Source organism: Agelaius tricolor, unplaced genomic scaffold, assembly GCF_023055355.1.
Source record: "Agelaius tricolor isolate 1412-34295 unplaced genomic scaffold, bAgeTri1.0.p SCAF_4, whole genome shotgun sequence".
Taxonomy (NCBI): domain Eukaryota; kingdom Metazoa; phylum Chordata; class Aves; order Passeriformes; family Icteridae; genus Agelaius; species Agelaius tricolor.
This window is the reverse complement of record NW_027269264.1, coordinates 13942918-13967207: the sequence shown is the minus strand read 5'-3', so window position 1 is coordinate 13967207 and position 24290 is coordinate 13942918. Positions and strand designations below refer to the sequence as shown.

Below are 24290 nucleotides of genomic sequence, written 5' to 3'. Positions count from 1 at the left end.
AGTGCTGATGGACGTTTTGAGGGATCCCTGATGACCAAAGCCATAGTGAAGTACAATGGAGTGGTGACCTGGACACCACCGGCCAGTTATAAGAGTTCCTGCACAATGGATGTGACCTTCTTCCCCTTCGACAGGCAGAACTGCTCCATGAAGTTTGGGTCGTGGACATATGATGGCAATATGGTGGACTTGATTTTAGTGGACGAAAATGTAGACAGGAAAGACTTCTTTGATAATGGGGAGTGGGAGATCTTAAACGCCAAAGGTATGAAAGGCAACAGGAAGGATGGGCTGTACTCTTACCCATTTGTCACTTACTCCTTTGTATTGAGACGCCTTCCGTTGTTTTACACTCTTTTCTTAATAATCCCTTGCCTGGGATTGTCTTTTCTAACTGTCCTGGTGTTTTACCTGCCTTCAGATGAAGGTGAAAAGCTTTCATTGTCAACGTCAGTTCTAGTCTCCCTCACTGTTTTCCTTTTAGTGATTGAGGAAATAATCCCTTCTTCTTCCAAAGTCATCCCTCTGATCGGTGAGTATCTGCTCTTCATCATGATTTTTGTGACCCTCTCTATCATCGTGACTGTGTTTGTTATCAATGTCCACCACCGATCCTCAGCAACTTACCATCCCATGGCACCCTGGGTCAAAAGGCTCTTTCTCCAGAAGCTGCCTCGTCTGCTCTGCATGAGGGCCCACGTAGATCGCTACTCGTTCTCAGAGACTGAAGAAAAGGGAACCACCTCGAAATCAAAGTTTCTGGGGAAGCAGAAATACAAGCAAGCAAAAGACGGAGAAAAAATTGTTATTGCCTTTCTGGAAAAGGCAGCAGACTCCATTCGGTACATTTCCAGGCATGTTAAAAAGGAGCATTTCATCAGACAGGTAGGTGGAGGGAGGGCAAGGAGGGAATCACACTTTCCTTGACAGCAATGGCTTCCAAGTGCTTTCCTTTTCTTCATGCTTTTCACTTTGCCTCTTCCTCCTGCTCTCCTCTGAGACATATTCTTCCTCAGACCTTGATAAATGCTTTTGAGACAACCCATAGCTTCAAGGAGAAGCGTATTGTTTTGTGAGTCCCTGCTCTTTGCAGATGCAAGAGACTCTAGGAGCCTCTCCTGGAGGAATTCCTGGTTTGGGTTTATTTGAATAACCTTGTCCTGTGTAAGTTTGGGATAACACAAATCTGGAAGCCTCTAAACTCATATGCTCAAAAATGTAACTTTTATGCTTACAGGCAAGCTCTATGGCATTTGCCAGGTGTCAGTCCTGGCCTCCTAACATATACTGTGCACTGCATAGTTGCTCGTTTTTGAGTGAAGGTCTTCTAGATTTTCACTAACACCTGTTTAGATTAGTTCCCAACTACTATCCTTCACCTCTCAATGAGCCTCCTGGCGTTTAAAATAGCAAATTACTGTGTTTGCAAACAATGAATCTCATGCAAGGGTAGGACAGTAGAGCAATGCAGCTGACAGCATTTGGAAAAACGTCTGTTAGCATCCTCCTAGCAAGAGCTAGGGCTTTTTAAACTGTGCTGAGAGGACTACAGCAGAAAGAAGAACAGTAAATCAAACATGTAGTATGTGAACACATACTGTCCATGACTAATACCTGTTTGAAGCTGAAATAATTTTAATAAAAAGGTTCCTTGAATCACCTTAATAAATAGCACTTTTCTGTATGCATAGTTGTGCCAGCACTCACCATTCAAAATTCCCTTCCTGAGTGTACCCAATCTGAGTCAACAAATCACTTAAGCAAACACAAGTAAATCAAACTGCTTGTACTGGAATCAATGCCTGTGTCCAAGTGCTGTGCCAGAGCTTCATCCTGGCATTTACAGGGAGATGCAGATCTCCCTGTAAGAAGTCTAGTTCACTGGAAAGCCATCCTCAAGGTTAAGTCTGTAAATTTTCCTATATGCACTTAACTAAAAGCTTTTGTGCAGGCTGAGGAAGTCTCATCACTGTGTGTGTAGAACCATGGAATTGCTTTGGGGGTTTGAGTGATTTGCAGCTATGAATGCTGAAAATGTGATCTCTGTTAGGCTACCACATACTACAAACGTCTAATTTTAAAACCAGATTTGGGGAGCTGAAATGTATGTAGCAGTATCAACACGGTACAAGGCACTGTTCCCATTTATGTTTATCCTCCTTCTGTCCTTCCCAGGTTGTACAAGACTGGAAGTTTGTAGCTCAAGTCCTGGATCGGATCTTCCTGTGGTTATTTCTGGTGGTGTCAGTGACGGGTTCAGTTCTCATCTTTACCCCTGCATTACGGATGTGGTTGAACAACACTTTGTAGAAAACACTCCTGCAGTGACATACAATAAGTACGGTGCCAAGGGATGGTGGTGTGTTGGAGCTTGGTCTCTGCTGTACAAGAGGGGAGGCAGCAGCAAGAATGAGGGAAAGTGATGGTAACAGTGGGCATTTATTAGCAGAGCTTTCAATCTTAATAATAACTCTACCAGTTACAGATTTTGCTGAAATCAGAGAAGAGCTTGGTGGACAGCCAAGGCCTAAAGTGAACTGGGGTTGCACAACTGGGTTATTATTTTATTGTTAACTTGGTTGTATTACTATAAAAGCCAAGATTATTAGTTAAAATTGGAAATAGAAGGTGTTGCAGAATCATTGTATTTAAAAGGCAGATCTGCCAGTTCAAATGCTACATTGTAAAAGAAGTTACAGTAGGAACACAAATCTCTACTCAGTTTGTCTGTGTTTCCAATTAAAAAGCAGTGTGTCTACAGAATGCTAAGCAATTGTCAGAACCGGCAATTGCTTAGCATGTGCATCAGAAAAAGTATAAATTCTTCTTCGATGGGATGTTCAAAACCTTGACTGTCTAGCCTCACCTTGCTGTAGGATTAGCTTGATGGGGCAGAACCTACCACTGCCCACCTGCTACCAGCCTTTATGGCATGCACACTTTTCTCTCACCTCAGCCATCAGGAAGCTACAAGGTATTTCCCACTTTTCAGGATTATTTGCAATTTTGCTTGCTGCTCTGTAGTGTACCAGAAGGCTGACAAAGTGAGGAGTTTTCCCCATGCTCCACATTTAGAAACTATTATTCCTTCACCTGCTTGTTCACAAGTGGAAGATCACCTAAGCGAAGGTGGCTGTGCTATTCCATAAGGCGACAGTGATATTCCTGAAATGTTCAGCTGGAGGGAAGCTGCAGACATCTCTTTTGGCAGATGAAAATTTTGGTTGTTGCAGGAGTGGGGTTTCTCTTGAGAGCTATGGGGTGGGCTGGTCACCAGGAAGATACATTTTTAGATGTTGGCTTGTCCATGTTTCCTAGGCAATTTGGAATTTCACTCCTTTGATTAATTTATTGTGGGATCCTTTTGCATGATTAGAAACAGCTCTTAAAAGTATTAATAAGTGAGATGTCACAGAAAACACCCAGGTGAAACTCCTGAACAGTTTTTGCTGGGGCAGTGTTTTCCAACATGGCGTGCTTTAGAAAATCCCATTCAGAACTTGCAAATATTTTCAGGGTTAGCAAGGGATTTGGAGATCCAATTTTGACAATCTACATATGTGTTAAAATTTTAGCTAGCCTTGAAACTGTCTCTCTAGAGATGGAAGTTAGAAACTGTTAAAAATACATAGAGGTGTTCTTGTGCTTGGATTGTGCATGGCATCAGACCTCCATGAGTTAATGTAATCCCATCATGTTCTGTCAATGCAGAAACTTATGTTCAATTGTGCAATTATTATTAATAAAGATGTATTTAGTAAATGATTCCTGGGGTGTCCATACATTGGTGTTTGCTGTTGATTTGTTGTCAACAAAGCCAGACTGTAGCCCATTTTAAAAGTTTTGTCCCAAATGTATTCAAACAAAGGGGTTTTCAGGTTCTTGGAAAGTCCTTATTACTTTTTATCTCTCTCTGTGAGTTTGAGCAAGAAGCATTCAGATGTGGTTATTATATTGCTGGAATAAACTCATTTAGTTTGAGAAATATAGAGAGATATCTTAGTATAAGATACTGCCATAAAACTTGACCATTAAAACTGTAAAACACATACACATTGACCATTCTATGAGTTGCTCCTCTCTTTTTGGATAAAGTGCATTTGTTCCCCTAGACAGTACTGTGAAATATCTGCAGGAAAAGAGCCAGGAAGCTCTTCTTTCCAGTGTTTCCAGACTTTTGAGGTCCAGTAGTGATAGGTATTCCCAATGAGCACTGTGTCCAGGAGGCTGCCTGTTAGCCATGACAGATGACAACCTCCTCTCCTGGGAATCTGCCTCAGGTGTCCATCTGACAGATGGTCCTGTCTCCACCATGCGACACTTTGGTTGCCCACCTGCAGGCAACACATGGCTCTGTCTCACACGTCTGTGTCTGATGCCAAGCTGCTTTTTCTGGTTTATGCTGGTGAAGATTAGCAGAGCTCATGTGTTGGAGATGTATGAAAATTTCACAGGTATGGCTTCTGGCCTTGAGTCTTCCTAGCATTGCATCTGGTACTGCTACATCTGTAGTGTCACTACTCATTCCCTTGTGCTGCCTGATCCTGAGCTTCTCTAAATCTCTTTGCTGCTGGCCCACAAAAGCATTCAACATGTTCCCCACAAAGGTCTGCCACTAAACACACAACTAGGGAGACAATCCTCCAGTTGGCCCTTCCCTCTGCTCTACCTACTCTGCCTGTGGATGACAATATTGCAAATGACAAGTCTTAACAAAAAAACAGTAACCTTCTGCCTTAATACTGTCTCAACCTGTGCAGCCTCAGTTTCTGGGAACTGGTTTTCTGAGACATTGGCACTGCTTTTGGCACTCACACATATGACCCACTCACCAAAAGACAAACACAAAAAACTCTTCTGGGCCTTTTAGTGGAGGCAAACTGGAAGAATGGTCTCCCCTTGGGAAGAGAATGTAAAGAGATGTTGAGCTGTTGTTTCTGTGCTTTTAAAATTAATTCATAGATGCCATCACTCCCAAGGAGAGGAGAATTCTTGCTGCTACACTCATCACTGAGGCATATTAATAAGGGATGTTGCTGATGTGACTTTGGAGCTGATGGGGTGAGAATAGACCTTTTCTGTGGCTGTGCACAATGTGTGATCCCAAGTCAACATCTGGGATGGCACCGGCTCCAGTTGTAACTTTTCTTGTTCTTTCATTTAGAAGGTCCCCCAACCTTCAACAAGAGTTGGGCAAGCAAAACTGTCATTTTTGTGTGGCCTCTTCCATGTCTGCTTGCAGGGGTACACCTACTGCAGCCTCCTTCATGCTGATATGCTTCTTGTATCCCCCATCTCCCCTCTCAAGTACTTTCACAAAGCTGGCAGCGCTATATTAGGCTCCCAGTATTGAATGTGTCAAACACAGCTGAGAATTGCAAAAGATGGCTCCAAAAGTTACTGAGTTGGAGAAAGTAAATAGTACACTAAAAAGAGACAGAAGATGACTTTGTAAATCAGGGATTTTGCTGAAGTCAGATTATTCACTGTGGGGTTGTAGCTATCATGCTTAAGATACCAATGCAATGCACCTTCAGCCACAATGTTTTCATGGTTTGGATGGTCATGGAGTAACAGTGAATGCTAGCAGTCAGATGTCTTTTCTGTAGAAATGAAGTTTTTAGGTTCAGAATTCAGCTCTCCTCTTCAAATTTCCTTTCTTTTCCCTCACCTTCTTTCTGATTAAACAGCCAATAGTAGCATCTATAAACACATTGACAACAAGAAATCTAAAAAAAAAAAAACCCCAAACCACAAATTCTTCAAGGTGTATCTCAGGAGTGACATTTAATTGACAGGCTGACAAAATAAACCATGCTTTTTCATACACTTGTCTGTCGGTTGCTACATAATTGAACAACATTCAGGGAGATTACAGAAAATAATAGTTTCTTCTACTTGTTCTTCTACAATCATGACTGGGTGAATTAAGACAGTTATATTCTTGTCATTCTGCCTTTAACATATACACTAATTCATTCCTATTCTCTTTATTATGAAACATCATAAAAGAGTAAAAGGCCAGACAGTGACTTCAGAAACAGGGAGTCTTACTTTCCAAGGATTGGTGATGTTCAGGGTGGAGACTGATGCATGTCAGACACTGAAAGAACTGCATTGACACTGTACAGTTAAATTTAGAGGTTCTTGTAAGAGACAAGGGCTTTGTATTCTTGGAACCATTTGGTTTAATTGTAGTGGTGCCTTTTAAAGAAGAACCTTTCACCACAAAACTTACAGGAATATAAACAAATGAGGGACTCAAGAGTAAACCACCCACATTTTATAGAAACCACATCAGGAACACATCTACAAAGTGTTTCAGGAGGAAGCACACTAGGATTGAGACTTGGTTACAAATCAGCAACCTCAGCCCCAAAGGACATGGCCCTAAATTTCAGGTTTGCACACACAGCACAGACCCATGAGGAGTCAGGAAGCAGAACACTGCTGCACAGCTGTTTGAAACAGGGTGCTCAGCTTTGCAGAGGATTCATGGTATCCATCCTTCTCCTGCTGGGATATGCATAATTTAGGTTGGTCTTTGGCTTTAAAAACACAAAACCTCAGATCAATCCAGTGCTGTCAAACCAATTCTGTCTATGGCAAGTATCTAGTCAGGAACAAACCCTTCCCTGCTGGGTTTATGTCAGAACCTGAGCAAGCAAGAGTTTTCAGAGCAGAACCTGTGGACTAGGACCACTGTTAACCTGGTGAGATATGTGGCTTAGAAATCCTACTGAAGCTTATCAAGGTCTTGGTACTTACTATCAGGAAGTAAAGAGGACTTTGGTCCCCTTTTGGTCCCCTTAAATGGAAAAGTAAGTGGCAGATCAAACTAATTTAAAAAGATTTTAGAAGCATGAAGTTTTCAAATGTGTATGCCTCACACGGTAACCACATTCTAACTTTAAGTCCATTTGTCTTCAAATATGATTAAATGCTTAAGATCTGTCTGATTTCAAACATAAATGTAAACACATACTTTATTGTTCTGGGAGCTTCTGTGGCTGGGTGCTGACGAGGTGGTGAGCAGAGGCATGATGTTAGAGGAGAGAAATAGAAGGCAAATTTCTATGAACCGAAAATGAAACAAGAGCAAAAGTGGACAAAAAGCAATGGATTGAGTTATGTTTCTGCTATTAGTGGCTGGATAAAGAGCCCTACAGTCCCAAACACACACAGGATTATAAATACCCAGAGAAATACTCTGTCTATCACCATAGCTACATATTTCCAATCATCTTCCACCTGCAAGAGAATAAAAAAAGAGAAGGATAAAATACATGTAATGTTACATACAATTGTGAGTTGATATTACGCAGTAGAAATGCCCTCTGTGCTTTTGAATGTAAGGAAAAACACACATGCAAGTCAGGAATGTGCTTGTCATGCTTATAGTTGCTCAGTTTTCACTCTCTTCAGAGGGAGCTGATTTTCTAATGGTATTTTACCACTTTTGGCTGAGAACATACAACACTGTCTGCTAGTCTGCTGAATTGTTCTAAATATTCGAGTCTGAGGGCAGCTAATCCATGGCTGTGGTGCTGATATTAACAAACAGGACCTGATCACGTGGTGGGGGCAGAGTGGGATGGTTTAACAGCAGGCACAGCCGCCACAGCTGCACATCACTAAACCCTGTTGAAGGATTTATCCTGACAGCCTACAAAAGATGCAGTTTCTGGAAACTGGACACATGGACACATGGACTATGGCAAAGCAAGGGTTCCAGCAAACTGCAGAGACGTGTGCTAAGCAGGACAGAACAAATTTTGCATGGCTGAGAGACAGATCTTAGAACCACATTCAATGAAGTTCCTGATCTTTAAACTGTACCTTTGAACTTGTACTGCACAAGAAACACTGCATCAGAAGAACATTCACACATATAAACTAGTGACTAGTTAAGATCTCTCTGCTGAGGGATCTTCCACTTGTTTTTCCAATTTTATTATATTTGCCTCCAAGAAAATACTGGCTTTAGGATTTTGATCATGTTGAGGGTAAGGAATACAGCAGCAGGTATTGGAGAGTATAAGTAAAATTTAAGTAGGGTAAGTTTGAAGTTGTAGACTCTGATAATGGCAATTCAGCCAAGGTGAGAAACAGATAAATAAGGTAAGACTTTTCAAGTTTGTATTTAGTTTAATCCTATCCAACCTCCCAGGGCTACTGAGAGGACAGCTATGATAGTCATTAGTGTTGGGTTGAGTGTTAGGGATGTTATGAAAAAGAAGTTGGCCATGATAGTAACATGACCATGAATAGAAACATGCTGGTAGTCAGGGAAGAACCTTGGAGGACTTCTGAAAATCAGACATGGAAGCTGCACTTCACATGAAAGAGCACTCAGGAAGAACTCCAACAGCTATAAATGTTTCTGCAATTTTTAAAGGGCTTTGATTTATTTAGGACTAGTACATAACACCACCCATTTGTATATCTGGCTGAAGCAGAAGCAGCCTCCAGAATAATTTTTTCTCAGTGCTTGCCTGAGAACAAATCCTGATTTTTCCCTGAAAAGGAGATTTTTTGTAAATGAAAAATTATGCTTCCCATCTCTAATATGTTCTGAAAGGTAAGATACGAAGCTGCTCATGAACACACTGGACTAAGAATAAAATTTCATGAGGCAGGAGAGATTTGCAAAATGGAAATCAGCAAAACTAGCAAAAGAAGATTTCCCTTGAGCTGTATAATCAAGACAGTAAGTTATTTGGATGACTGCATGGAAAACTTCTTTTTGGGAGACCATCAGAGAAAGTAGCTGAATCAGTACATGGATATGTTTTGTGCAGCTGGTGTGATAATGAAAGCAGGGCTGGTGTGATAATGAAAGCAGGGTGTGAGTTAAGCAAAGCACTAAGGCCATAGGTACTGAGCAGGGCTCAGTTCAATCCCCATCCTCCTCTATGGTAAAAGATTCCTCCTGTCTTTTGCTTCAGACTGGCATGTGCTACATTCTCACTCTATGAATTCAGTCACTGGCTTAACTCTACTCCTTTATTCAGAAATTTATAGATTTTGCTTTCAGATGAAACTTCTTCTGCAGGGCATAAAGAAAGGGGGGAATAAAGGTCATCTTTAGGTTTTACTGAAGTTGTATGAATTTCAACAAAATATTCTGATAGAAATAATGCATACCAACATTTCCCTTATAAAGTTGTTGTGATTTTCCATATAAATACAGCAGTACTTAGCTTTAAGATGGATTTTACCATCATAGAGCATCTAAAAAAATTCAAAACCAAAAGCAAAAATTCCATGACAGATCAAAGATATATATTGCATTAGTTTCTAAACACTTTTATAAATATCTTGAAGTGTCAGAGAACTTCTGCTCCTTATGAGTTCCTGGTGTCAGAAAATCCTTTTGCAGTTTCTTTTAGTTTGTGTTTACACAGGAGGATATGGCCCCAGAATCCCTTAAATTCCAATGTGCACCATTTTCTATGATAGTAATCCCAAATAAGAAAAAAATTCATGACCTCACACAAACAACCCATTAGATGGTCTTCTTCCCCAGCAACTTGTCCTACTGCTTCTGTACCTGAAGGATTTCCTTTTTAGACCGTGCCCAGCCTTTCTGGACTCCTTTGACCTTCAGGACTCACTCCAAAGGGACTCTAGAAATCAATTTCCTAAACAGGCCAAAGTCTAGCTGCTGGAGATCCAGTTCTGCTGGCACCCCTCACAACTAAACCCCAAACTGAAAACTCTATCATTCTGTGGTTGCTGTGCCCGTGGCCTCCAACTGTCACATCTCCCACTAGGCCTTCTCTGTTCACAAACAATGAGTCCAGTGGGGCACCTTCCCTGGTTGGCTTGCTTCCTGTGTCAGGAAATTATCTTCCACATACTTCAGGAACCTCCTAGATTGATTCTTCTCTGCTGTGTTATCCTTCCAGCAGCTTCCTGGCAAGCGGAAGTCCCTCAGGAAAACAAGGGCTGGTGATCATGACACTTCCTCTAGCCTCCTGTAGAATACATCATCTGCCTGTTCATCCTGCCTAGGTGGTCTGTAACAGATTCCTACCAGGACAAGTGCCCTGCTGACCTAGCCCCTGATCTTTACACACAGGCACTCCACCTTGTCATCACCATTGATTTCAATACAAACAAAACCAGCCCTAAAGGGATGGTTATCTCCCTTACCTCTTTGGTTTCATTTTGAGATCTCATGTTCTCTGCGATGAACTGGACGTTGCTGATGACATCCTTCACCTCTGGAGAGTACTCCATGTGCTCTGCCATCCATCTCAGAGACTGATGGCTCAGCTGTCTTTTGGTGGTATGGAGTTCAGTTGCCTGATCACAGTGACTGCACCGCTGCTCCTTGTGCAATTTGGTGTCTTTGTGTTTGCTGTGCTTTGACTTGCCCAACTTACTGTCTGATCCTTTCTTGGTTTTTCTGGAGGTGTTTTTTTTCTCCTGTTCTAGTGGCCTCTGCATCAACAGGACTTTGGGGAGCAGGCGAAGAAAGACAGTTTTTACCCATTTGGGCATTGTGTGTGTCATTGGGGTCCTGTAATGTATATTGAGGACAAACACTGTGATGACAATTGACAGAGTCACAAATATCATTGTGAAGAGTAAATATTCACCAACTAGGGGAATTACTAAAGAGGTGGATGGGATTGTTTCTGTGATCACCAGTAAAAATACAGTCAAAGAAAGAAGCACTGAGATGCAAAGATTAACCTTCTCACCACAGTCAGATGGCAGGTAAAAAACTAACACAGTCAGGAATGAGATGAAAAGACAGGGAATGATCAGATTTATGGTGTAGAACATTGGCAATCTTCGAATATAAAAAGAATATGTTATGTCTGTGTAGATCTCTTCACAGCAGTTATATTTGATATCATGTTTGTAGCCAGAAGCATCAACTATTTCCCATTCACTATTTTCCCAAAAGTCATTCATATCTACTTTGGATCCAATGATCAGAAGATCAATTTTGGCTTTGTCATAGGTCCATGAGCCAAATTTGAGTGAACAGTTCTGATGATCAAATGGGAAGAAAGTAATATCCATAGGACAGGAGCTTTTAAAAATAGCTGGTGGGGTCCAGGTGATCATTCCATCATAGCGAAGGAGGGCTTTGGTCTTGCCTTCAACTTGAAAATCTCCCACAGCACTGGAAAGACAAATGAGGCAAAACCAAAAAAATTACCATGAAAATAAAATGTAATGGGTGTTTTTATAGGAGCTGCAAGGGGATATTTTTGAGATATTCAAATGAGTCAATAAAATGGGTAAAATGAATCATCATACTTATTATACAAGACAATATCTGGTTTCCAAATTTTATCTGCTGGTACCCGAACAAATTCGATGCCATCATATTGTCTGGGATCCCATCGCAGTTTGTAGTCATTCCAAATCTGAAAGAAGAATGGACAAGGATTATAAAACTTTAAATTATCAACAAATATCTGTTTCTCAGATCTTCCTGTAAAATGACACACTGTAATGAAATGTAGCATGTTGAAAAGGGGACAGTGGTCCAAAAGAGAGGAAGGCCATGACCTGGAGAAACACTAGACATGTGCGAATACTGCTCTCTTGATTGCTACTCTCTTCTCTGTGATGGGATGGGGTGCCAATTGCTATGAACTGCTGCCATGCTGAGATCTCTCCTCTGTTGTGTGACATCAGTAGAGAGCCTTGTCTGTGAAAGGTTACCTCCCCCTTGCCAAGAGAAAATAGGGACCTTGCTGCAGCACCCCACAGGTGAGAGGAGGACAGCACCAGAGGAGACCAGTACCCCCATGTTTGGTCCACCTGCTCACAAACAGGCAGCTGCTGCCAGACAACAGTATTGGTTCCACAGGAGTACTGACATACCAGGTCAGGGCAGTGAGGGATGCACAGCAGCTGTCCTGCATTGCTGCCTATTGCCCTATTATAGGGCCATGCTCCATGGTCTCTCACCTATTGTTTTACAGAAAACTCTGCATGGACCACAAACAGTGCCTGAAAACAATGGTGCAAGTTAGCTATATTTTCTCAGCAGTTTAGGTCCCTTAAGGATCCTTATCTGTTGTGGTGTGATGTCATAGCCTGTCTCACTTATCCCGGTTCCTTTCCCAGGTGAGAGGCCAATCACCTCTCCCTTCCCCTCCCCTGCCCCCTTTTGAGCGCTGTCCGTCAATCTTGCATTCCAGAAAGGGCGTTGTGTGATTGGCAAAGTTCAAAAGATGCCTCTCAGCCCTGGGGACTTTGGGCCATCCAGGTGTCATTTGTCCCCTGAGACTTCCCCGCCCTCACCTGGTTGGTGGCACACCTACCCCTTCCCTCTCCCTCTCCCCGGGGTTAAAAGACACGGCGACCATGCGGTTTGTGGTTCTGTTGGAGCTGTGGCTGCACTCAGAGGCCTGTGTGCCAGGAATAAAGCTCTGGATGGAAACCCTCCAGCAGAACCCAATTCCTTTCCTTCACCTCGCCTGAAGCCTTTCCACCAGAGGTAAACCTGAGTTCCTCCATGCCTGGACTTGTCCCAAGCACCGAGCTGCAATATCCAGCCAGCCAAAGGTGTCTCTGAGGTGAAACACTACAGCACCGCCTTTGGTCAAGCAGCAAGGGCCAGACGAGCCCAGGCATGTTCCATCTGGCTATATTGGTATTTAATTCCAGTACTTATCTATGTTAAAATACTCAAAGCTATCAGGAACAATGGAGGCATGTTCCTTTTTCTAATAAATATTTTGATGGGGATGACCTAGAGTGGCATATTTAATCACTCTTTAAGGAGTACATCCAGCTCGATTTTCCAGAAGAAAACCAATCATCATGAAGTTGGAGAAGAATATATCTCACTGGAAAGAAAGAAGATGTAACTTCTAGGTAAAAAGAATGAAGAAATTACTTTTTCAATTGTGGAGCTTCTCATTAATTTTTTTAAATCCTTGTTACAAAACAAAAACTGTATTATCATATAGATGTGAGTTACAAGTAACACACATTTAATCATTTCGATGCAAAATGCATGAGAAATGCAACACAGTTGCTTACGTGTCTTAGCCACAAATTTGTTTCCATAATCTGATTGACTTCATCCTATAAAGAAACACAGGCATAAACAGTTTTAGTATCCTGAGATGGCCAAAACCTTAGCCCATAAAACTGGAAAATAGAATTTCACATTAATTTCACTGATAGCAGATTTTTTCTAGCATCTTTCAAGAGGTTTACACATTGTACATTGTTGTGTGCAACCCTACTGAAAAATGAATAAAACTTTACCGAAAAATCATGCTCCATAAATATCGGGTATACAGAAAGCTGCACTGTTTTGCCAGACATTTGAGTATCTGGAGAGCACACAACCTAGAATTGCTCTGACCTGTACCAAAAGAATGAGATTCTTCTTGTGGCTGTGTATTTTGTTGGATTCAGTGTTTAAAAAACTCTGATTACACAGTACAGAATTGGTTGAGATTCAAGAAAAATGACATTTGTATCACAGTGTTTTGAATTTCTATGCAAACCTCTAGAGCAGATACACTTGACCAGCACTAAATTAGGTAGCTGCCACACAGAAACCTTCTTTTTACAGTCACTTATTGCAATTGCCAATCAGTCACAAATCAGAAAGGTGATGTTTTGTTTCTTCCACACTGGCTCTGTCCTGCCCAGTATGTTTGCCCCACAGCCATTTGCATTCCAAAACATGCAACATTCATCCCCACCTCCATGCTTTCTTCCACTTTCCACACTTTTCCCTTACATCATTTTGAAACACATAGATTGAAAAAAAGGAGAAGATTTTTCCCCTCAGGACTACTGGGAAATGACAGTAGTCCCAAAGCAGAATTGGTCACATGCTACACACAATGTGGACACACTAGGTGTCTCTGGAGTGGGCTAGCCCTGTGAAGAGGGCTAGCCTGGGCTTGAACATTTAGTGCTTCTGCCCTGGGCTCTGGAGGCTGCTATCTGAAGCAGAGGGGTTTGATTCTATAGAAGTAAAGAAATGAATCTGTGTCATTCAAACCACTTCTTCAAGCAACTGGAACAACTCATCTGACTAAAAGAACAGCAAAGGTTTCAGCAGGTGCATGTAGAAACACATGAAATGAAAGCTAGGAGAGTTGTAGGTATGTGCAGCTTCAGCAATTTGCATGTGTTTACAACCATCCCCAAAGCTCAGCAGTATTGTGTAGTGAGTCTTACCACATTTGTAAGCTGGGTGATGGCCAGTTCAAAATACACTGTGACAGGATCAGACACATTTTCCACCGGCCTAATGAACTGGTTGTACTGGGAGAAGAGTTTGTGAAATAACCGTTCCTCTGATTCGCAGGCTGTGGTATCTGTATTGGAAAAGACAAAGAACAGCTAAGCCAGAGAGAAGAAAAAGAGGGAAGAAGGTGTTGGATAACATACTAGTCTGTGCTATATTTCTGGACCTTGTGCTTGTGACCATGTTTAAAGCTACCAGAGCATAGAGAAGAGAGGTTGCCAGTATGGTGTCAGTTGAAAGCATCCTCCTGCAGAATGTTGGCTACTCCTTGTTTCCTCAAATAGTAAGGTAATGGCTTTGCTGGTTTTGTCTCCTAAGCTGGATTTGGCCTATGAGCCTCCATGTGGCCCACCTTGGTATCATACCAAAGTAAGGTGGTGTGAAATATAAGAAGTAGAAATGTGACAGATTTAATCTTTGTGAATCTCCCCAGTAAAACAGGGTGTTCATGAAAAGCATACCTACTTAGAAATTAAAAGCTTGAGGCTGCAACTACTGTATCAAAATCTCTATCAGGTGATTAGAGGACTACAATGATGCCTCCTAATCTTAAACATGACTGAATTTTATCCTCACAATTGATATTTCCAGTCTTTAGATAGCACAATTTTTCTTTGCAGAAAGTTCATTTATTAAGTTCTAAGAACAAGAAAAAAGTGGAAATATTAACATTTCTTATAGAATAGCATGCATCTATGTAATACAGAACTGTTCTTTGGGAACAAGCAGATCACAGCTGTAACCCCTCCTTAATGAAGAACAGACCAGATGGCTTAGAAGAAGCAAGGTATGTGACAGGCACTGAGCTGACTCACTGCAGAGTTAAGAATGCTCCTAACCTGTTACACATAGTCTAAACCTGAAACAGTTATTTTCACAGTATAAAAGGCTATACACTTTGATTTCTAAAGGAAAATATAAAATTTTATTTGCTCTGGCAACAACAGCTCAGAAGAACAATTTTCTTGAAAAACTTTGCTATTACATTACTGTAATTCAGCACATAAATGAAAACATTTTATAAACTCAAGATTTAGAATTTCTGTCTCATGCTGTGCACAGCTGTGTTATCAAAGCTATATGATGATCCCAAAGATATTACTGATACAACTGAGGAAAAATTTGTTTTCGGACTCATTGTCATAAGTTTTTTGCATTAGTCCCAGATTGCACTAGAACACACCAGACAAGTAACCATGACAAGCCCTTATGATTGCAAATATTAAACATAGAAGGGGTTTGTACCAGGCAGCATGGTCTCTGGCACATAAATTTGCAATTTACATATCCTTCAAGGGCCTGTGGATGTGCAGATGTCCTGCAGGGAGACACTTGGTCTCAGTATGCTGCACTTTCATGATTAGACTGTCCTTCTAAGGTGAAATCACAAAGCATCCTGAAATTGCAGGGGATTATCATACTGCAAGATGAAATGCTGCCTACTGGTCACTTACATGTATGGAAAGAAAATTCTAGTAAAAATTTAAAAACTTGATATTTTATTTCATCCTTTCTGCATCATTCAGAGAAGACACGTGAATATGTCATGAAGTTTGGATTCTTTTATATCATGTATTGTTTCATTCAAAAAAGAACTAAAATTTTTCTTTTCAGATTTCATTATCACCACCCATAGCGCTGTGATTAGAAGTACACTACTGTGGGAACATAAAGTAAATGCATCTAAAATCATGTTTCATTTGAAATTTTCCCACTGGCTTTGTAATAGATATATGCTTTAAAATAAAGTAATGAAACCAGACAAGTATTTAGGTTTTACCCTATGGTGCTGCTTTAAAACAGTTTCTAATGCCTTGCTAAGACAAGCAGTATATTTGATACGCATCTTGGTCATCTGCAGAAGCGAGTTTCAAAATAAATGTGTCCTAAATGCAAAAATCATGCTAAACTCCATGAGAGTTGTGAACAGAAATGACTGCAGCATATTTAAAACACAGATCACAAACAATAGTAAGCAATAGTTAAAGTTCTCACTTTTGAAAGTGTGAGTACTGACCATGCATGTCCATAGCCTGCATTATTTAAGCACTTGCAAATTCAAGCATCAAATGAAACTACTAGGAACCCTAATCCATTTCTATTGTTTTCTAGAAATAGTTCTTCCATTAGTTATCAAACACAAATGAAGAGTTTTACATTGGAAAACTAGTATTGCTTTAGCTCTTTTCAAATACTGTTGAAGTGTTAAAGATTTCAGGTTAGAAATAGCTGGTGGGAGCTTTACATTGAATTAATTCAAGAAAACAGAAGCAGAGACAGTAACTAGAAAATATTCTAGAAACTGGTATCAAAGAGAGCCTACCTTTAATCAAGGATGTGAACATGAATGCCCACACGCAGAAAGCAGGGCAACACCAGCATAGCCACGTCTTAGGATGCATTGCTAGCAGCAGAACAGAGCTTCCTTTTGAGAACAGAGGTTTGGGGGAAGGAACAAGAGGCAAGAAGACATATAACCCTCCTGGTGGTAAGTAGGCAGTAGAAGGATGGATTTCTGTTTTGCATCTGCAGCAAACTCAGCAGCCTGCTGAGCAGAGCAAAGCCTTGCAGAGTTGCTTTCACTACCACTAGGCAAGGAGAGCTTATGCCGCACAGAGCGAAGGGAGTCAGGCAGCATCCTATCAGGTGACTTCACATTTCCAGTCACCCGCACCCCTGCCTCGGGGAACGTGCAAGAGTGCAGGAGAGAGAGGCAAGGCAAGACACAGGACAGCCATCATGGAGCAGGGGGAGCATTCACTCAGCCCCACACCAAAGGGTTAATAATTCTCATCGTGCTGAAGCAGCTGCTTTATAGCTATTGCCCGATGATCACCTGAGTGAGTCCATCACAATATGCAGAGGTGAAACAGCATCAGTTTCTTAGCTGAGGACTGATTCTTCAGGTGATAGAAATGGATGTTACATGGTTTTAACATGTCTACCAGAAGCCATACGAACCTTGAAATACACACAGCATCAAGTGATAGAATTGCTTGACAGTATTCTCAGTGAATAAATCCAAGGCAAGTAGACTTGTTATTGCCATCTGACAGGAGCAACTAAGCATGCTAAGTTCATTCCTGACAGTCCAGTCAGCTTACAACATCAATTCTTCTAACTTTTTTATTTCCTCATGTGTGCAGCCTCCTGTGCTAGTATGCTAGTGTGAAAACGGAGGAGTAGAATAAAGAAAAAAACCCACCGGGTGCTGTTACAGGCCAAATTCTCTGCAACAGAGTGTTACTCTTAATCACAGAAGTTAAAAAAAACCTGATCTCACAATCCTTTAGAGGTTGATGCATGTTCTCTCCTCAGGTGTTCACTACACATGTCCTTGCAACAGGAATGCCTGAAAAGAATCTGTAGGAAATGGATCTGAGAAACTGAGGGTCCTGTTTCTCAGGAAGGGTGAAAGGCACCACAGGTGCCATCCAGCCTCCCGGAAAGCAGCTCGGACAGGGAATCTCCTTTATGTGTGCTCAATCCAGCATGATCAAGTCCGAGTGACTGGATGAATGATTTGATCAAAACAGAAATGCTGCTGCATTTTCAGGCGCTTACATTGTTGTATAAGTGTAGAGAGAAGAAAAAAAGAGCTAGAAAATGAAAAAAAAGATGCCCTTCATACTAAAATATACAGAGGCCAAGCTGCAGTACAGAATAAGAAAGTGGTTTGTCATTTAAACAAATTGTTGAAATATGGATAGAAAGCAGGAAAGAGGACTGTCTGGAAGAAAAAGACTTAGGAATGAGTTGACTGAATAAAGAAGGTCCCTGAAGTGGACCCACGTGGATCCCTGAAGTGGCTGCCCATGACAAGGTTTGAGGGATGAAAAAGAAAATCTTTAAAGATTACAGGCACCAGCCTTACTCCAGAGCTCATTTGAGAGAGGGAGACTTCTGCAGAGAGATGAGAAAGCAAAAAACCAAAACTATGAGTGTTTGGAAGTCTGTGAGTAATTTTGCCCTCTCAAAAGCAACAATGTAAGTGTAGATCACAAGGCATGGCTATGAGGCATCTCTAAGCTGAAGTTAGATATAAATTCTCCTTGCAAATAATTTTAAGATGAAAAAGTGGGTTTCAGCATGATGATTTGTCTTTTAAGTTTCCATTTTGCAAACATTTTCCTAGGAAAAAAGTAAAATCCACAAAAACTTTCTACTTTATGCCAAATTTTCCCAAGTTGCAATGTTTATTAGAATGGTGTTAATAGTCCAGGTTCATAAACTTGCAGTTTCCTCACCTTACCAAATGAAGTTCATAGACTCTTCTTGAATTGATGTGCCTGTGGTGCACTGTGGCTAACAGAATTACACAGCCATGTGGCATCACAGGATGCCTGTGGCTGGCTGTAGTCATGGCATATGCACTCCTGTTAAAGTCCAGTGCTTCTAGAAGGATGACATATGGTAAGATAGATACAATTTGAAAACAAATTCACCCCAACTTTAAATGTTTTGACATTTTCAAACTTTTTGCTCTTTCCAAAAATGTAACAGGCCAGGGAATCAGGTGGGAGAAGTTAACAGATCAGCACATGCATGTCTGCAGACTGAAAAGTCTTCAGAGGTGAGGATAATGAGTGTGCTTCCCCTTCAGAGAGAAGGAGACCAGTGCAAGGCCAACTGGCAAAGATGATCCCTGCTGCCACACTTGAGGGAAAGAACTGCTTTGTTAGGGGGAGCAAGGGACTGGGGAAGCAGGCTGAATTTGGAGGCAATATCAGTTATTCAGGGAGCAGATGCCAGGGGGGATTATGCTGCTGACATCCTGCTGGAGTGGGTGCTGCCTTTGGGCAGCTGAAGAGGAAGGCAAAGTTCAAACCGAGCCATGAGAAGAGACCGATGAGGCATCCAGATGGAGAATGCAGAGAGACCAGCTGATGCACTGCCTCAGCACAAGGATGGCAGCTGGAAGCAGAGCAAAATGTTGTGAATCATTGCTGCTTGGGAAGGTACCTAATTTAATCTAACATGAACTGGCCAAAAGAGGTGTCAAAATGCCAAGTTGAAACAGAAAGCATATATTGACAAGCCTTCATTTTTCTTTTGCCCCCTAGGTGTGGAAGAAGAGGCTGATTTAGTCCTTCCACATGTACTTTTACCCCCAAGCATATATTCACTCAGAAAAAAAAAATCTTTGGTTTCTTCAGTTATGATGGCTCAGGAAAAAGAGGACAAGCAGCTTGCAGAGATGCACAAAATCTGCACAAAAAGGTTTCTAGGACCTAGATGCACTACTTAACTGGAACTTGATGTTGTAAAAGCTGCATGGTACTGACAGTGAAAAAAAGAATGAGAGGACCCATTTGCAGGGTTGCCTATGCACCCAGGAGCTGAAGGCATGCTCCCTGGTGCTATTTGCAATCCTAATGACAGATCCATTTGGAGTCAGGCTCAGATTTGAATGGCTGATTTCCTCCTCTAGAGCCAAGCAGTCCTTTGTTGGAGAGCTGTATCTGAGTTGTTTGTAAGGATTTGACAATGCAATGGATTAACCTGCAACAGGACAGTTACAAACAGCTCTGTGACAAAAGCGTTTTCCATCATGAGATACTCATGTCCTGATCATCTGCTGAGAAGCCCCTGCATCTAGTGGAGAAGTTCACAGTCTGTCAACTCTTTGCTAACTACCACCAGCCAAGTTTGTACTAGGGTACAAACAGTACAGCCTAGTTTGTACTAGGGGAACTTTTCACCCTTTGCTGCTCTGGAAGCACTGTGGGGATCTGAGCCACTTCTCACTGGCTTCTTGCTCAGGTCTACCTGTACATTTGTTTGTGATACCTCCCCTGAAACAGCTAAGTGGGATCTCAGCACCATTCAATGTCATGTCTACTCTGCTACTTACTGCTTTCACAAGCAGACAGCTATTAGGGACTCAACCAACTCATCTAGGGTTTGGTCCTCTTTGGATATTCACACACAGTGCTTCCTTGGGCACGGGACACCTACTGCTAGTAAAAAGGGATGCCAGCAGAAGGAAACTGTAATGGAATAATGAAAGAATCAGTCAAGTCCTGCCATCTGACTGACAGTTCTGTAATCAGCCTTGGATATCTTATGCATTAGCTAAATTAAGGTAAACAGGAAACTCACTAAAGCTCACAGAGGGGAGATTTCTGAGAAAGGGAGGTACTAAAATTGAGCAGGCAATTGAAGGACAATCTCTAAAGGCTGGAACATTAAGCTTCTTAGGTTCTGAGTGATGAAGGAATTGTTTAGCTTGAAAAGTTTATATGGTATTTTTTCTATGTCTGTGCTGCATGGGCAATTCATCAGCATGTGAACGCTGATATTTTACCTGAAAATGCTCTGTTCTCATTTGTGGCATTTGGATACCATGAAGAGGTATTTCCAGATCTTTTAAGACAGTTGACTGTAGAAATAAAGCAGACTTTTCAACCATTCAAGGCTTTGCAGACATTAGGCAGGGAGGTAGAGGCCACCTGTGACAAACCTCTGAGGAAAGTATTTGATCTCAGCAAGCACTGGGCTCAAAGTAGGACTCCCCATGAGACATTTTTCACAAGTACTTGGGCAAAAAGGGTCACAAAGATTTACACCTGCTGGAGGGAAAACCAGAATTCTATTCTTTTGTGTTGTCAGAGCTATCCTTCACTAATAAGTGTACATCTATTACTAAGGCAGAGAAAATCATTGCTCTCTCTGTTCTCCCATCTGACATCACTCAGATGCTTTCTCAGCTGTTTTTCTTGGTTACTCCTGCTGTTTCTGAAATGCATTCTCCCAGCCCTATCCCTTCTACCCCACTTCAATAGACAATTGATTGTCTGATGGGGTCTTGGTCTGTGTGCCACCTCTCACCTCCCTCACACAGTATAATTTCCTACAGCTTCATAGAAGCAATACTGACAGCAGTTGTACCTGCCCTATATGTGACAACTCTAGTCTCATAGAGCTCCAAGATAACTATTAATCTGTGTAAGCCCTGCGTGCTGTTGGGATCCACTGTTTTGTTTCAACTTCTGGTATTACTACAATAAATTAGAATAATAAAGCATTTATCAGAAGAATATTAGGAATCCAACTTTCACTGCCTTGTTGGAAGTCATTTGACTGTCACAGAAGCCCTTCCAGGACACTAACCTCTGCTAAAGTGTTAGTACAGTCCATTCTGCAAGTGTTACACCCTGAGCAATATGTTCACACCCCCTGCAGCAAGGCCTGGATCTCACCCATGTGTTAGTCCTGCCCTTTGGCTCCTCTCATGCTCTAGAACCTCATATGTCAACAGTGTTTGCTCTCTGATCCACCAGACACTGATCAGTGGCCTCCAGTGTGCAGGAGATGTGAAGCATGAGTGAAGATGGAGCTTAAATGTGTACTGTATGCAGAATAATGTGCTCATGCTTCAGGCATGATCTTTTATACTAAAGCCTTTTTTTTTTTTTTGGTTAGTCAAATTTTAAATAATGTGTGGGAAGAGGCCTTGAAGCTTGCGTTGATTAGGGCATTTCCACAAACTTAGCACAGGATTTCTTCAGTTCAGTAGCTTGCTTTGTGATAAAGTCCTTTCTTAATTTTTCTTTTGTATTGAAGAGATTGAACCACAGCACCTCTATGAGTCTGCCCCTGCTGCCCCAGCTATGAACTAGGCAGTCAGTAAGTCAGGCAGTCAATATGCACTGAGTAGCCAAGCACATGAATGGAGATGCCAATTCTCATGATCCTGTCCACTAAGGAGATGCAGTAACCAGAGTACAGCACAAAGATCCAAGCTGAAGTGTCACTGATGGCAACATCCCCAAAGCACCTTCCACTGTACTAACAGCATCACTTTTTTTTTACTTTCACTGACCTTCAGCTTGGACCAACTCTTCTTGTAACTCGATGGAGATTATATATATATATATATAGGCTGATAAAATCTGATCCAATTCAAGGAACTAAACATCAAACCAATCACCTCTGTTCAGCTTTTTAAGAATTTTCTACTAAAGCAACAGTTCATGGGAGTAGGTTTTGAACATGTAATATATATGTTTCTACACTTCCCTTATATAAATGCCTTTCTTTGCTGCAAGCATACTTTGACTCTTATAGGGAGGGTGCATTGGATATTTCTGTACCCTCTTTTGAGCTCCTCACCAGGGATGCCATTTTTCCTCAATCCCAAAATGGAAATCACAAAATGTTTTGAAGCAACTCTAAAGAGCTGTAACAGAGAGAGGCCAGCAGAAATCTCTAGCTTTATGCACACAGTTGTGATAGTTATTAGAAATAACATACAGACCACACAAGTTTGAATAGGATCTTATGGAAGCAACCAAATTCTATACTGACGTATGCATTGCCTCCAGGGATGCTAGTATAGCCAACACTTTATTTCTGAGTAATTTAGCATATCTTTAGTAGGGAAAAAACCAAATCAAGCAGAAGTGTAAATGGGAATGCTCAAAGGGATGCTATGATGTAACTTACTGAAAATGTTGGATTCAGTGACTGTGGGTAGGGGTCTCCTTACGTCTTTTCCCTATAATAAGGATAATGGATATAGAAGCAGTATTGTTAGGGAAAATACAATAGCAATGAGTGTGATGAGTGGAAAGGGTAGGGGTCTTTAACAAAAGGGCCAGATTGAGCTAGCAACTGATGGGAATATGACTGCAATAAAGAGTTCCAGACTGAATGTCTGAAATCACCTAGCCTCAAAGGGATTAAGATGCAAATGCCCAATTTTAGCCCTCACAAATTCATGAAATAATAGACCATTGGAAAAAGCAAGTAACTCAAGCACCATGTGAACAGAGCACATCCAACAGTGCTCTTGTTGATCCAGCAATTCAAGGTTGTGGTCATATGCTGGCTGAATAACTACTCTGAGGCTGTGGTATAGTGGATTTCACCCACTGAGATTTGTGGGTGTGTTCCAAAGAAATAATAAAATTCATGGAGAACTTGGTGGTTGGGGAAAGAAGAAAAAAAGGAGAGGTGGGGTGGAAATAGACTTTAAATTAATCAGTGGAAAAAAATCCCCAACAATTGAAAAAGAAGAACAAAGTTGGCATTAGGGAAATGTGCTACTCAGTGAGCTGGAGGAGTGATGGAATCTTATTTTTTGTGTATGCATCTTTTCCCTCCAAACTTCCAGTATCTCAACAGCCATGACCACTCCTCTGGCTCACTTTTAGATCCCTGAGGGGTACAAAGCATCATGTGTAGAAGCTAGGTAGGAGCTACGTGTATGTATGGTGATTAGTGAACTACCATATAAGTGCTGACTAACCCTGAAACTTCTCCCTTATGAGATACATAGTCTGTCTGTTGTTTCTTCAGATGGGAAAAATCTCATTTGAGTTATTCCCTTAATGCAGTTTTTGATTCACAACAAATTTACAAAAACTTAATTTTCTTTAAAATTCATTAAAAATTTCTTTTTGGAAGGGTCAATGAGTAGACAGAAAAATGTGTGATGAAAAAATATTGTTTGAGCAGGAAGCGGGAGTGAAATAAAGAACAGGTTTTTTCTTGCTTCAACCATTAGCAACATATATAGAGAACAAAACCATCAGGTGGGAAATAAATTAAGTACCTGTCCTATTTTTCCTCCAAAATCTGGAGTAGAAAGAACATCAGCTTGAAGATGAAGCATAAATCTTCTCATACAAGCTTTATCTCCTGGATTATTTGAGCCCAAACATATCCAAGTGCAGCAGAAATAACAGATGTTTGACTGCATGGTGATGAACACTGCATCCATTTATATAATTAAATGTCAGATTCTACCTGGGATAAAAACCTCAGAAACACACCATGTCTAGACCAGGCAACTTGACATTCCTCTGGCACTAGTCTTCTGACAGAGAACAGAACTTAGGAAAAGCTAGGTAAGGGAAAAGGTTTTGTCAGTTTGGATAATGAAGCAAACCCCTTTACTTTGCTGATGCTGGAGGAATGGAGGAAAGCCTTAGCAAAGTTCTGGTAATGTGAAAGTTGAGCTCAGAGCAAGCACCCCATCCAATTAAAAAAAAAAAAAAAGGTGCAATTTGAGAGAACTTGTAAATATATGAGG

The 24290-nt window shown here is 41.2% G+C and overlaps 2 protein-coding genes across 8 annotated transcripts in view; one reads left to right on the top strand and one right to left on the bottom strand.

The window, feature by feature from the left end:
* CHRNB3 (cholinergic receptor nicotinic beta 3 subunit) overlaps window positions 1-3765 on the top strand; it is a 28383-nt gene extending 24618 nt beyond the window's left edge. For 4 of the 7 annotated variants that reach the window (XM_071424653.1, XM_071424654.1, XM_071424658.1 and 1 more), the window contains 2 exons: window positions 3-885; window positions 2176-3765. In XM_071424653.1, coding sequence (XP_071280754.1) covers window positions 3-885; window positions 2176-2310 — 1018 coding nt within the window. In that variant the 3' untranslated portion in view covers window positions 2311-3765. The remainder of the gene's footprint in view (window positions 1-2; window positions 886-2175) is intronic. The other 3 variants (XM_071424660.1, XM_071424659.1, XM_071424655.1) reach the window with 3 other exon arrangements.
* A 1432-nt stretch (window positions 3766-5197) lies between these two features.
* CHRNA6 (cholinergic receptor nicotinic alpha 6 subunit) lies at window positions 5198-14306 on the bottom strand. Its single transcript, XM_071424652.1, has 5 exons — window positions 14182-14306; window positions 13021-13065; window positions 11281-11390; window positions 10159-11143; window positions 5198-7251 (listed from the first exon to the last, which is right to left on the bottom strand). The coding sequence occupies exons 2-5, from the start codon at window positions 13045-13047 to the stop codon at window positions 7129-7131; spliced, it is 1245 nt and encodes a 414-aa protein (XP_071280753.1). The 5' UTR covers window positions 13048-13065; window positions 14182-14306; the 3' UTR covers window positions 5198-7128.
* Window positions 14307-24290: the final 9984 nt, after the last annotated feature.

Excerpts from the sequence above, each read along its gene's own strand:
- CHRNA6 (XM_071424652.1), bottom strand. The coding sequence starts at position 13,047 with ATGGAAACAAATTTGTGGCTAAGACAC. Across the intron at positions 11,391-13,020 it reads CAAATTTGTGGCTAAGACAC|ATTTGGAATGACTACAAACT; the intron begins GTAAGCAACTGT and ends TTCTTCTTTCAG. Across the intron at positions 7,252-10,158 it reads CTCAAAATGAAACCAAAGAG|GTGGAAGATGATTGGAAATA; the intron begins GTAAGGGAGATA and ends ATTCTCTTGCAG.